Source organism: Coffea arabica, chromosome 8e, assembly GCF_036785885.1.
Source record: "Coffea arabica cultivar ET-39 chromosome 8e, Coffea Arabica ET-39 HiFi, whole genome shotgun sequence".
Lineage (NCBI taxonomy): Eukaryota > Viridiplantae > Streptophyta > Magnoliopsida > Gentianales > Rubiaceae > Coffea > Coffea arabica.
In genome coordinates, this window is record NC_092324.1 from 44287135 (window position 1) to 44302556 (window position 15422).

Below are 15422 nucleotides of genomic sequence, written 5' to 3' on the forward strand. Positions count from 1 at the left end.
AGTTTGAATTTATCCCTACAAGCAAACTCAGAAAATTCTTGCACAGAAGGATTAATAGCATGAATAGCAAACACAGGGTGAGAGTTAACAGGATGTTTCATTGTATCGAAAATATTAAAGTGGACTAGTTCTCCATCAAATTCCATGGACAATGTACCCTTATTAACGTCAATTTTTGTCTGTGCTGTACTCAAAAAGGGTTTACCTAGTAGCAAAGGTGAGGGGTCAGGGGAATGATCATCATCCATGTCATATCAATTCATTAACTTTAACCAGCACATCCTCGACCAACCCATCAGGGTATGCATTTGTTCGGTCAGCTAATTGAATTATTATCTCGGTTTCTTTTAATGGACCGAGATTCAGAGAAGCATACATAGATTTGGGCATTACGTTGATCGATGCTCCTAAATCCAGTAAGGTATTTCTAATCAGGGTATTACCTATCTTGCATGGGACAGTAAACCTACCTGGATCCCCACACTTTGGTGGTAGCTTTCTTTGGAGAACTGCTGATACATTCTCCCCAACAATAACTCGTTCATCTTCCCTCAATCGCCTTCGGTTGACACAAAAGTTCCTTAGGAATTTGACATATTTTGGTACTTGTTTGATTGCGTCTAAGAGGGGGATATTTATCTCAACCTTGCGAAAAACCTCCAAAATCTCCTTTTCCTTATCCTGCTTCTTCGATTTTTCCAACCTGCTAGGAAAAGGAGGCGGGTTAGTTTTAGCTGTAATTACTGGGTCAGGAAGTACCTTTGGGTCTGCACCATTGATGTCCTCCCTTTCAAGCTCATTTTCGATCTTTTCCTCATCCTTATCCTTAGGGATCATAGGTTCAGGCCCCTGAATTTCCTTCCCGCTCCTTAAAGTCATTGCGCTTACGTTCTTCAGGTTCAGTTCAGGTTGGGATGGCAATCTTCCATTTACTTGGGACTCCAAACGGTTGATTGTTGTGGCCATTTGACTTATCTGATTCCTTATATCCTGCATTTCGGAGTCCGTCCTTTGCTGATGTTGCATAATGGTTGCCTCCGTCCTTTGCTGATGTTGCATAATGGTTGCCTCCGTCCTTTGCTGATTTTGCGCCATGGTTGTCATTATTTGTTTCATCATCTCCTCCCAAGATTGACCAGAGCTTGAGGGCGGAGGTGGTCGGGGTTGGTACTGCTGCTGGTACCCTGGTGGCTTATTTGGCACAAAGTTAGACTGCCTGTTCGGTGTAAAGTTGGGTTGCCTATTCCCTCCATAACTGAGGTTGGGATGATCTCTCCACCCGGGGTTGTAGGTGCTTGAGTAAGGGTCGTACTGCTTCCTTGGCGCGGGCGCGTAGTCAGCCATGTTCACCTGTTCTGCAGTTTCTTCCTGAATCATTGGGCACATTTCTGCAGAGTGACCTATACCAGTGCAAATCCCGCATACCCTGGCTTGTGATGCATTTCTCACAGCCTGTTGCCTAACAAACGCGGTCAACTCAGTTAGCTGCTGCTGCATGGAGGGTGTCTCTACCTCATTCACCCTGCGTATTGGAACATCCTCTCTCGTACCGAATTGTTGTGAATTCTCTGCCATCCTCTCTATCAACTCCCGTGTTTCTTGAGGGGTTTTGTTCACCAGTGCCCCTCCACTTGCAGCATCAATTATGCTCCTGTCTCTAAAAAGGAGTCCCTCATAAAAATACTGAATGAGCAATTGCTCACTTATCTGGTGCTGGGAACACTTGTGCAACAAGAAGTTGAACCGTTCCCAATACTCATAGAGCGACTCCCCTGAATGCTGCTTGATCCCACAAATTTCTTTTCTTAGACTTGCAGCCCTGGACGCAGGAAAATATTTATCCAAAAATTTTTTCTTCAATTGGTCCCACGTGGTGATGCTACCTGGTGACAGGTAGTATAGCCAGTCCTTTGCAGAATCCTTCAAGGAAAAGGGGAATGCCCTCATTTTTATCTGCTCTTCTGTAATCCCCGAGGGTTTCATATTGTTGCATACGACATCAAATTCCTGCAGATGCTTATACGGTTCTTCACCTGGTAAACCATGAAAAGAGGGTAAAAGAGCAATCAAACCAGATTTTAACTCAAATGAAGTGTTTTCACTCAAACTCGGGAAAGTAATGCACAAAGGCTGCTGATTTAAATTAGGGGCAGCCAACTCCCTTAATGTTCGTGCATTAGCCATGGGGATTTCTTCTTGCTCCGAGTCACTCGAAGTGCCACCAAATGAATCTGTTGGTTCGACTCCTGACTCAGGTCTCTGAGATGTAGCACTAGAGTGCTCCTCTCTGAGCTGTTTGGTTTCTTTTCTCGTTCTACGCGCGGTCTTCTCTACCTCAGGGTCAAAAATCAAATCACCTGTGCGAGAAGATCGAGGCATACACTAGAAGAAAACCAGAAAATTAGGACAAAAAAATGAATTTAAAAAGAAACAAATAATAACGCCAGTCCCCGGCAACGGCGCCAAAAATTGACAGGGCGTCAGCCTGTGCAATAATAAAACCTGCTCAAACTAAAAGTAATTTCAGTAGATAGCGGTGAGCAGGGTCGAATCCACAGGGATTGGGAGTAATTGTTTCTTTTCAAGTTCACAATGACAAGGGGGTGTTTTTCACTGGAATGGAACTAAAAACAATTTAACAATTTAACTAAAAAAATGAATAAATAACTAGCACAAATATAACAGGAATTTAATCAGGAATAAATAAATTCTAGCCAAGGATGCAACTACTCAGGCACATTCCATGTATCCGATCATTGATGCAAGAGAGGTTCACTTAATTTATTAATAGACTAGTTATAGCCATCGAGGAACTCTAATGACCAATTTTTCCTTAATTTATAGGTGACCAAGGTACGACCATTAGTCACCCCTAACCAGAAAAGTACTCCTAGGTACGACCGTAGAAATTAATTTTCCAATTGCATTAATAACCAGAAAAACCTAGCCCTAATCAATAACACGCTACGAGGGTTATTTAAATTAGATTGCACGCTCCCCTAATGTGTAAACACACCAGTTGCCACTAATATTAATCAATCAAACAATTACGGATTTAATTGACTAAATTGGCACGAGATTAATATATCACATTGAACATCGGGCCCTTGACATCCAATTAATAAAATAATCTCATGAAAATTAAATTAGACAACATGCAAATATTAATAGATAAAGGAACATGTGAAAACTAATTAGATCTCACAGATTTTCGGGACTGCGCCGTCGAGTTGACCCTTGACTAGATGGAAGATTTAGCCACTCCGCATAATTAAATCACCACACGGATTAATAGATTGCAAAGGCATTGCGTTTTCTATTAAGAAGCAAGGAATAAAAGGTGTTTTTCCCGTTGGGGAATATCGTCGAACACCTGGCGTGTGTCAGAGGCCAGTCAGGAGAAAGAAAAACTAAAACTAAACTAAAAGACTAAAAACTAGAGATGTCTTCTTTCCCTACGTTATCCCTATTTAAGAAACAAAAGAAAGATAGACTAAAGCTATCTAGGTGGTCCCCACACATGTGGACAAAGCCTCCAAAGTACTTCTTGTTCCAAGTCTCTTTTACGTAGCTTTCTTTGAAGAGCCCAAATGACTTATAGCTTTGTGGTCCCCACCAATCCAAGGGCCCAAGGATTGAAGCCCTTAGAAGTCTCCATATTCTTCATAAAATCCCTCCTTTTTGGTAGTTTTCTGTTTCATTCCTGAAATTAAGTCCAGACACCAAATATGAGTAGATATCAGCAATTAACACAATATTTATCAGGGATAAAAGGGAAAATTAATAATAAAATTACTAACAAATTATACCCTATCACCCGCCCCGCCACCCGCAAAAAAGAAATTATATATATATAATTATATATAATATGTAATTTAATTAGTTATAAACTTATGATAATGATATTATTAGTTAGATGTATTATATAATGTATATTAGTGTATGTAATATAATTAATATTATCAATTATATGAATAATTAGACATGTCTACTAATAGAATTTATTAATTAGTTATACTAAATTTACTAATACATTTATACTAAATTTCTAATTACACTTAATAGAATAACACTTTTTTCTCAAAAAAAAAAAGCACAAACACAATAATGAATTAGTGATTATATTTGTACCAAAAGTGAAAACTTAACTATTTTAGTTGTATTTATTTCATCATGTTGGATTGTATTCAAATAATTTTTGTTTGATTGTTTTTATGAGTTTCAATTGTAAAATTAAAATGAATAATAACTTGATGATGTGTTGATATTTTAGTACTTGATTATTTATTAAAATTTAACTATAATAAAATTTTATTAACCCAACGGAAAAAATTTTATTCCGCGGGGGAAGCGGGGCGGGGCGGGGGGAGTGGGAGGCGGGGGACGGGGCGGGGGGCGGGGGGAGTTTGTAGGTAGCGGGGCGGGGGATGGGGGAGGGGTCCCCCGCCCCAACCCCGCCCCGTTGCCATCCCTAAACATATACGCTGATTGTGTTATAAAGCATATATAATTCAAGAATTAAATTATATAAGCACAAGTACATAAGCTAATGTTTTTGATTGAGCAAATAACTAACAACAATATATCACTTTGTAGTGTCAAGACAAAAAGGTAAAAGCTAATCCAAACAATAAAAAACGAAAAAGCAAGAGAAAAAAGGCACAAAAGAAAATATGAAAAATGAAGATAAGTAAAATATCAAGGTTAGTTCTTCCTTAAACATGAATTTAGAGGTAAGTTGAGTAAATAAATCTTTAGGAGGGTTAGGTGCAACCATAATCATAATTAACGATGATAAACTACAATTGATAAACTTAAAGATACGTGCATTGATTCACCTAACGTTACAATCTATGGGGTAAAATGATACGTCAGGGGACAAAGTGATTTTGGGACCAAATTGTTAGGGGGCTTAATGCAATTAATCCTATTGTTTTCCCACTTTTGTTTTTTCGTAGAACACAGGAAACCAATCAGAGTGTTGCCATTCATAGGGGCGTGAATCGAAATCGAAATCGGTAATTCGGAACTTTGAAATCGGAATTTTTCGAAATTTTGGTATCAGAATTTTCGATCGATTTCGATTTCGAATTCATCAATTCCAAATTCAATTTAGAATTCGGTAAATTCCGATTTCACCGAATTCATGAATATAAAAATTATTATTATTATTATATAAATATTATATTACATATATATAAAAAAATATTATATATATGTGTGAAAACGAAATTGAAATCGAAATAGGAATTCCGATTTCACCGAATTCATGAATATAAAAATTATTATTATAATATAAATGTTATATAATATTATATATATATATATATATATATATATATATATATATACGAAATTCTGATTTAAAATCGAAATAGGAATTCTGAATTCCGAATATAAAAATAGAAGGTTTCGAACCCGAATTCTCTCATTTACACTCCCTCTCTCGAATCACCCAACTCATCTCTCCCTCCCTTCATTTTCTAATTAACAACTAACCTCATGTCTTTCCATCAACTCACATATCTTCTTGTGTTTTACGAAACGCTAATCACAATTTTAGCAACTTCAAAATCTTGTCATTATGTTAGATGACCACCTGCAAAACAAGTACAATTTTCATAAGAATTTTAGTTCCTTTGTCATCTGTTAGTTTTGTTTTTTTAGATGACCAGTGTAAAAGGTGTACATTTACATATACGTAGCTCAAGACTTTTTCTAGGGCATAATTTTTACAAAAGCTAAAGAATAAAATTGATAGAGCGGACAAATCGTACAACAGATCAAATTTGGTTCAAAGTTTTGTGCACAATTAAGTATCTTCTTATTATTATTGGGTAAATTATGTTTTACCATCCTACGTTTTAGATCATTTCCACATAATCCTTCTATAGTTGTAAAAGTTATACATAGTCCTCTTATGGTTGGACCAAAGTATTAAAGTGACAAAAATTACCTATGACACAATGGTCCGCAGCTGCTCGATCATCTTTCTTCCTCATGCAAAAAATAATTCTTTCTCATAGACAATTGAAAATTCAAAATTTCATATAATATTCATTATGGTTGTGATTAGTGCAAATATTCATTGTATACTGTTTATGAATGATTTTTAGGTACAGAAGATCGTGAACCACTGGTTCATGAAGCTTCAATGTTTGATTTTATACTGATCAGCCATTTAATAGTATAGAAATAAAGGCTTTGGCTTTTGATATTTGTAGGAGCTTCTATTCTCCTTTCTGGCGCACTCCATTTGTAAGAGTTAAAGAACTCAGCTCTTTAGTTGATATTTCATGCACTCGAGTTGATATTTTTGTGGTTAACCATTTCACATGTACGTAATTTTCTGAGTCCGTTAACTGACTACTTTTCTACTTAAATCATAGAAAAAGATGTCTTAACAAAAATAGCATCATCTAAATATACCACAAATTTAGTTACAACTTACACTCATTTGCTAAGTTATGCATGAATGGTTATTGTGTGGCATTCAACGAAGGAAATCATATATATTTGCTGTTATGAATACATGTTGGGGAGAACAAAATTAACTTTTCCTTTTCTCAAGAAAGAAAATGGACAAAAATTCAATTGGACTCTATACATTCCCGAACGATGATGAGTACCTGGGATCGAGTCAGTCGGTTTGAAACTAAATATTTTCCTCACAAATGACACGGACGTCACGAACCACTTGGAGCCTTGGGCTCTTTACCAAGGCCCAATCAGTAGACTCGATTAATTGGGGAAACTACCCACAGAGCCTTTTTAAACGTCCGATTTTGGTCACACAAAAAAATTTTTTTTTGTTGTCATTTCGAATTAATTGTTCAGCTAGCCTAAGTACCTCATTTTCCCCATTCGTCTAATTTCTGCCTTTATCCAGAGATTTTTCATCTATTGCCTTCACCCGTATAGCCATTAACGTATAGAAGTGAGACATAGTGACGTATACGTGGGCATTTGAGTAGAGGAAACCAACAAAAATGCCTTCAAGTAGATAATGAACTTAGTTGTGGGGCACTAAGCATTGGATTAATTAATAGATAAAATTGAACAAAATGGGTAAAATGAGATATTTACTATTATTGGATAATCCATTGGAGACCCAAAAAATTGGGGTCAATGACTACGAGATTTTCTAATTGCCGTTATTCGCATGTCTTGTGTTTTCTTTATCAACCTACGAAGTGATTATGTAGGAGACATCCCGCATCGGAAGGGGAAGAGGAAAGGAAATGGTTTAAGAGCTTGGCCCTTGGCTGTCTTGAAATTTGGGTCAATTATTTTGGGTCAATAAATTTTGATTCAAAAATTATTTGGGCCAAACCTTGGATCGGGTCGTGATAATTAGTATAAGAGCGAACATGACATGGTCTTTGTATGAAATGAGCTGTGCGAACGGATTATAATTTCGACTACAAAATGAAGTGCAAGGAATTTAATGTTGTTAAGGGCTAAATGTCACTTCGGACAAGGATTACTTCTAGAACTTGTATGAGTCACTTCTAGAGTCCAAACACAACCAAATGGGCAGTCTGAATCTAACGGATTTGGATCATGATAGTTTGTATAAGAGATAACCTCGCTTCTCTCTATGTGGAGTGAGATTGGGCTAATGAGTTATGGTTCCGATTACGCAAAAAAGTGCAAAGAATTAAGTGTTGTGCAAAATTAAGTGCCACATCTAGCGGAGGCCACTTCTAGAGCCTGTACGAACCACCTTTAGAGTTTGAATACAATTAAATGGACAATCTGGATTCTGACGGGTTTGTGAGGATGCAAAGTTCAAAAGGTGAAGAGAATGAGACATCCCACATTGAAAAAAGAAAGGAAACGGTTTAAAAGCTTGACCCCTTAGCTACCTTAAATTTGGGTTAATTATTTTGGGCTAATGGATTTCGGTTCAAAAATTACTTGGGCAGCTTTAGATTTGGGTCATGACAACGTAGGTGATGGTGCATAGGATATCATGCACTTCAATATTAATTGAAGCCGTTTACCATTTTTGTTTTCCTTTGGGTCAGTTAGCATTCGATTTTTTTTCCCCTTCGTTTTTGGTTGAGAGTGTTGATGAGTTGTAGGATTAACTTGTGCAGAGAATGATGGGAGAATGCATGAAATTGATCTCGAAGAAGGTTCATATGCTGATTTGACTTAAAGATCGGACCACGAATTGGTTGAGTCTGCTTGTCACAATTTATTAAAATCCTTTAAAAGGTGGACTTGGTTTTTTAGTTTCAAAATTGGCATATTCGTTTTCCAATTACACAAAGAATTGGTCAAACGAATGAAGCTCTAACACTAGCTTCGTTAAAAGTGAGTGAATATTACGTCCACAAGCATAAACAAGTATATAAAATTACTCCTCACTAATCTGAGATGAAATCAAGTTTCAGACAGTGCTCGAATTTCGTATACTTGTGGAGATTGATTTTAGTGTTAACAAGAAATGGAATTATGGAGATCCATTTTTTTTTTTCTCGGAGAAGAGGAATAGATTTGTAAATTAAGCGTTGACTGAAAGTTTCGTTTTTTTTTTTTTTTAAGGGAAAGTTGACTGAAGTTTCTACATTATGGGACAATATTAAGCATGGACTAAATACGCTTATTGTATATTATGGAAGCATAAGATCCAAGCATATTATGGAAGCATAAAGATGCTCAAGCAGAATTGAGCCAATTGACTACCTTTCAAAACATACAATTCTTGTAAAGAAAGACTAGGATTATGTTTGAATCATCCATTTATTTTTTCAAAGAAAAAGCCTTAGATGTCTTCTTTATCAGTTCATCGAACTAGCAACTTCATCTTGATGATTCAGACCAGTAAGCAGCTGCAAATCAAGATTTCAAGCATTAGTACGAGAAGACATCCTTTTCCATGCTAGTGGGCACAACACATATAGTATAACTTTTCTCTTGTTTCCGTTTTTTTTTTTTTTTTTTTTCTGAATGATAGAAACCAGTTAGCTTACAAGACTTCGTCCAAAATAAAAGAATTCATCTAAATTAGAAAAAAAAAAAATGAACTTCAACCTGTGGGCTGTATTAAATTCTCGAGTATACCTGTGGATATTAAGCTTGAACACCTTCTTGTTGTGCCCTGACACCAAGGAAAACATCCTTAATGAGATGTAATTTTCTGACAACTTCATTCATATGCATCCTATCATTTGGTAATCTTGCAGAGCACTGAAGTCCAATTTTCAGTAGGGAAATAATGCACTCCATCTCTTTTCCACCATTAATAGTTTCCTCTCCATGAGTAATTCTACTATTTTCATCTCTTCCTTCAGAAAGATGCAACGGGTCCACGATCTTGGAGACTTGTTCATGCAAAGCCCTGTTAACATAGTTATGTATATCTAACTCATCCATGAACATATCATCTATTGGCCTCCTCTTTGTGATCATCTCTAGCAAAAGAATGCCGTAGCTGTAGACATCCCCTGGAGTTGATGCCACATGACCCATTCCATACTCTGAATTTTTGTTTCTAGATATATTAATGTTATGTTGTAAAGGAGAAACTATATATATAGAAATATAAAATCTAAGGGAGTAAATTAAATATAGCTGCTATGTTTAAGTACTAGTTTGTAAATAAGACTTGATTGAAATTGTTTTATTATCAATAAGTATCTCCTTAAAACTAATGTCAATTATATATTAAGTGCAGCAAAAAGTCATTTATAACTTTTTACATTAAGTGCAGCAAAAAGTCATCTTTTTCTTTTCTTATCCATATGGTCATGCCGTATTTTCTTGCCTTTTGTTTCAATAATATGTATATCTTCTTGTTTTGTCCTAGTTTCAATTCCCATTAAAAATTTGTGGTATTAGAATAGATTGTTACTTCAAAATGTGCTTTAAGATAAGAGCTCTGTGTATTTTTTTTTTTATATTATCCTGTAGAAAAAAGAGATTGAGAGAACATAGAACTTGGAGAAAGTGTTTTAATTTTTTTTTTCTTTTCAAATCTTCGAAGAAGAATCTTAAAGAATGAAATTAACAATCAAAAAAGGAAACGCATTAGTACAGCTATTTCCATATGAAATTTATATTCATCAAGTTATGCTTTGCAAGTTTGAGTAACCATCAAATCATTTGATGAATCAATGATGAAAATGAGAAATAGCAATCCAACAAAACCTAAAGTTATTACAAAAGGCTATTCTGAAAAAAAGTCATATAAGACCGTTTATTGAATAGTGGTTGACCATTTGCTTTGGGGCAAAGTGATATTTAAATAATATCAAGGGCACAAATTGCAACTTGCCCCTAATTACAAGAGTAACTGTTGAATTAACCCTAACAAAACAAAATGCATTTTACATTCAACTTTTCCCTGACAGATCCTTGGCATGTAGCGTCATGAACCTCTCAGGTTTTATTAATTCCGTTTTAAACTTAGATTATTTCATTTCATTGAAGCCATTTATCTTTTGAATCTTCTTCAATTGGCAAATATGGTGAATAGGGTTAAAAGCTAGTAAATGCAAACATAGGCTAACAATCTTTCTAACCTGAATTACATCGCAACATTTGATTTCAAATTAAAAGATGAAGAAAGGGATTTAATGGTACTAACTCAAAGCTGAAAAATCACCGTATGAGCATAAAGTCTGGGAGCAATGAAAAGGATGATTTGAACTACATGCGTTGAGTTTCAACAACATTATTGGAAAACGCAATTTAGTTCTTTGAGATTATGTTGAGCTCTCCTATAACCGTTTAACAGAATTTTATATTCAAGAGGAAGTATAAAAAGTTAAAAAAAAAAATCTCATGGAAATTCTGATAAAGAGAATAAAGATAACCGGTTATTGCATCTCTGCTTCACTATGTTTTATATATCTAAACCTTATAGTCTGTGCACAATTCGTGATTACCTGGAGCTGCGTAACCGATTGATCCTTTTATGGCAATAGTACTGCTGGTTCCTTGCTCGGAAGATCTGTTGTTGGGTTTTGGGAGGAGCCTTGCCAATCCAAAATCACCCACATGGGCAACAAGATCATTGTCAAGAAGAATGTTACTTGGTTTTAGATCACAATGAACAATCTCTGCTTCCCAGTGGTCGTGAAGATATTGGAATGCTGAAGCCACATCAATTGCAATATTTAGCTTCTGAAGAAGATTAAGACTTGTTGAGTGATCAGTTGTCTCTGCAGGATGCAACCACAAGTCCAGATTCCCATTTTCCAAAAACCCATAGACTAGAGCTTTGAATTCATCACCCTTGGAATCAATACTGGAGCAATAACTCACGATAGAGATGAGGTTTCTATGGCGAATGTTTCTCAATGTTTGCACTCGGCCTTAAAACTTTTGGAAGCCCCATTCTTTTGAAGATCAAGAACTTTGACTGCTACAACCTTATTGCCATGTTTTTCTAGTGTGCCTTTGTAGACAGCTCCAAAATGTCCTGAACCAATTAAGTTTTCTGGAGAAAATCCTCAAGTTGCGCGATGCAGTTCATGGTAAGAAACTCGCAAGAGCTTATCGACTCTTGTAGGCATGCTAGAGAATCTGGCCACCAGTCTTCTTTCTCTTTTTCGATATACCAAGAAATATGACAACACTGTAACAAGAACCAGAAGCGTTGCCGGTAAAACAATGGACAGCAATATGACAACCTTCAGCTTTCCTCTGTTTTTCCCCTTAATCACTGGACAAGGAGGGAACTCCAATTCTGGAATGCCTCCACAGAGTTTGTTGTTGCCAATCAATGATATTTGACTTGCATTGCTGAAAATCCCCGTGTTTGGTATCTCACCCTCGATGTCGTTGTAGGAAAGGTTTAAGTACCTCAAATATTGAAGCTTCTCAAGTTCTTTTGGTATTGGTCCAGTCAAATTATTGCTTGAAAGGTCTAATTGCTGGATGCTCTTCCAAGAAGCCAAATTTGGTGGAATTGTTCCTTGGAAAAAATTGGCCTGCATAAAAAGATTCTCCAGATTTGAACAATCAGCAAGTGAGATGGGTATATCTCCAGCAAATTGATTGTGAGAAACATTGAAACCCACCAAATGTATAAGCATTCCAAATTGAGGAGGCAGAGAACCACTAAATGAATTTTCATCTATTTTGATGTACATCAGTGATGAGTGCGTCTGCAAAAATTGTGGTGATATAATTCCAGTGAAGTTGTTATGAGATAGATCCAGATATTGCAAATTTTGACAGTTCATAAGAACGTTGTCAAATATATTACCCCCTTCAAACTGGTTAGTTGATAACTCTAGAAAGTATAGAGCAGTGGCATTGCATAGGGTGGGGACGATCTGTCCTGACAACTCATTTTGTTCTAGACTCAGAAGTTGCAAATTTTGTAATTTGCCAAAATCTCTTGGAATGAGCCCAAAAAGAGAGTTTGCTTCAAGGTTAAGGATATGTAAATTGACAAGATGTCCAAACCCTTCTGGAATAGTTCCTGACAGTTGATTCCACCCCATGTACAATTCAGTGAGTTGATGTGAGAGATTGGCCATGACTTTAGGTACATTACCTCCAAATGTATTGGCACTCAAGGAAAGAAATCTTAGATTGCTGCAGTTGGTCAATGATGCAATAAAGTCCAAGTCTCCGGTAGAATTATTGCCGAAGAAATTAGCAGCAAGATTTAATAATTTAAGTTGTGTCAGATCTCCTAAATTAGTTGGAATTTGGCCTTTAAAATTATTTATAGGAAGATCGAGTACGTCAAGCCCAGAAGCATTGGTGATTGAAGTCGGAAAGTTTCCATAGAACTTGTTTCCCCCAAGGTATAATTTTTGCAGATTTGGTAGGGTGTGACCTATGTTGGTTGGGAGATTGCCATGAAAGGAATTGGCGGCTACTGAAAATGAAATAATGGCTGAACTATTAAAGATGGAGGCAGGGATTATACCAGATAGTTTATTTTCTGCTGCTGAAAAAAAAGATAACCTTTTTAAGAGCCCCATTTCCACGGGCAAATTTCCCTCCAGATTGTTTAAGCTGAATCCAATCCGGATCAATGATGATAAGTTCCCAATTGAGGAGGGAATCTCTCCTGTGAAATTATTTTTGTAAAGATAAAAATTTTCAAGCTTCTTCAAATTGCTCAGCTGATCAATCGGAATTTTCCCTTCTAGCTTATTGTCACGTAGGCTAATATTTATCAACTCTGTGCAGTAGCTCAGGTTTGCTGGGATTTCTCCAACGAGTGCATTAATTGACAGGTTCAAGGCTCTTAGGCTGAAGAGGCGACCAAATTCTTGGGGAATCTCACCATGGAATTGATTCCCCGGAAGTTGGATGAACCTCATGAAGCTTAGATTTCCGACATGAGGAGATATGGTTCCAGACAAGTGCTTTTCCCTTAGAGTCAAGGCCATGACCCTTTGATGTCGGGCACTGCATGTGACTCCTTCCCAGTGACAAAATTACCCTAAAATACGATGATCCGTTTGGAGTCCTAATATAAAATGTATACGACTGATCGCCTTGCACTGCATGGGGAAGTTATGCGGCTATTTTGAAACCTTAGGGGGGTCACCTGGCAAACTTTAGGACTCCAAACGGATCATCGTATATCTGATTCTTGAATTCAAGCAGAGCAAGGCGATCAGTCTCATTTTGAAATTGTTTAGAAGCTGAAACATGGCTTACTGAAAGGTTCATCGCAACTAAGAGAAGGAGAAATATGTTTGCTAATGTTGATGATGACCGAAATCCCCACATGGTATTGGGAACTTCAATGAGCTGTTGGATGCGAAGATGGAATAATGTGCAACAAGCTGATGATTGGATAATAAAAGTTTCTGGGTATCGGGAACGTGGTTGAGCTCTTACAGATTCTTGCGGTTCTGCTTATATAGCCCAAACAATTGGAAGTAATGGGACTTAGATTTTCTTGGTTTATTTTCAGGGAAAATGCCCTCACCGATAAGCGGTCTCTTGAGGACTCTTGTGATCTTGGATTCGAATCTTACTCTGGACTTGAACCCCCGTGACTCGCCGGGGTCGCTGCGTGGGGCTGTGGTGCACTCCTCCGGTTTGGTGTGCCGGCTTTGGTCCTAAGGGTTCGAGTCGGGGTATGTTCCGGATTACAAAAAAAAAGTTGTTTAAAACAAAGGACAAGAAAACTTGCACAAATATTAAATATATTAAAGAGCAAATTACACTTTACCTCTTGTGGTATAGCTAATTTTCACATAACTCTCCTATAGTTTTAAAAACTATATATAACCCCCTCATAATTTGGATTAAAGTGTCAAAGTGACGGAAATAATCATTTGTAACAGAATCTATGAAAATATCGAAATTACTCTTGTTTAAAAACTAAAATGGCTGAAGTGACCAAAATATATAAACATAATATGCATGACACTCTAATTTCGTATGATTTTATATTTTACCACATAAACTCCTTATGGTTTAGTGCTTTATCATATAACTCTTTTATGGTTTTCAATATATATACATAACCCCCGTATGGTTAATAAATAATTTTTAACTTTACATAAAAGTATTTTTGACATTTTAGTTGACTCCGTTATAGTTTGCAAATTTCATCACTTTGACCTTTAATCCAAATCATGAGGGGCTTATGTACAGTTTTTAAAACTATAAGGAGGTTATATAAATAAACACTAAACCATATGGGGTAAAGTGTAATTTGCCCTATATTAGATCAAATAATAAAAGAATTAAAATATCTGAAAATTCTTCAATTAAAGAAATTAATTATCTGATTCTTCTCTTCAAAGGACTTTAATTGAATGGCTGAGCATGCTTATTCTCCTATTAAAAGGGTGTTTCTTACAATTTGAGCGTAGAAAATGAATGATTTGGTGATGACATTTGAACACTTGAATATTCAATCTTCAAGCCTTCAAGATGAATGGACTTGATTTGGATTTGAGGGAATTTGAAGCCTTCAAGACGAACAGAAGGAAGGATTTCTTTGCCTTGACTTGGATTTTATTTGGATTCAAGGGACTTGAAGGGATAGAGTTTTATCGATTTGGATTTGATAGGTTGCAATTTTACCATTTATTTTATTATTAATTTCTCCTATTATCTGACATGATGTGGATTAATTGCTAGATTCTACTCACTTTCGATATTTTGCATTTATTTCAGGAAGTACAACTAAAATATCATAACAAGTGCCAATTTGGCAGAAAAGGAATCCAGATGATAGAGTTTGGCCCAGGGGCATTTTTGAAAAAGAAGATGTTACGCCCATTTTGGTAAATTCTGCGAAAGAAGGACGGCTAAAGGGGTTCTTCTTGCTGGTAGGAGCCGTCGCACAGGGATCTTAGTTAGTAATTAGATAGAACTAGGAGGAGAACACCGCGCGATGCGCGGTGTAATTTTCAAGGTTGCCCAGAAATGCCCAATGATTCAAATTCAAATATTAAGTATGAAAAGTTACACAAAGGTAC

At 36.4% G+C, this 15422-nt stretch overlaps 1 protein-coding gene and 1 pseudogene across 1 annotated transcript; both read right to left on the bottom strand.

Annotated features, from left to right (window-relative positions):
* Positions 1-249: 249 nt before the first annotated feature.
* Positions 250-2184, bottom strand: LOC113704854 (uncharacterized). The gene has a single exon (XM_027226726.2). The coding sequence runs from the start codon at positions 2182-2184 to the stop codon at positions 250-252; it is 1935 nt and encodes a 644-aa protein (XP_027082527.1).
* Positions 2185-9081: 6897 nt separating this feature from the next.
* Positions 9082-13367, bottom strand: LOC113704855 (uncharacterized; annotated as a pseudogene).
* Positions 13368-15422: the final 2055 nt, after the last annotated feature.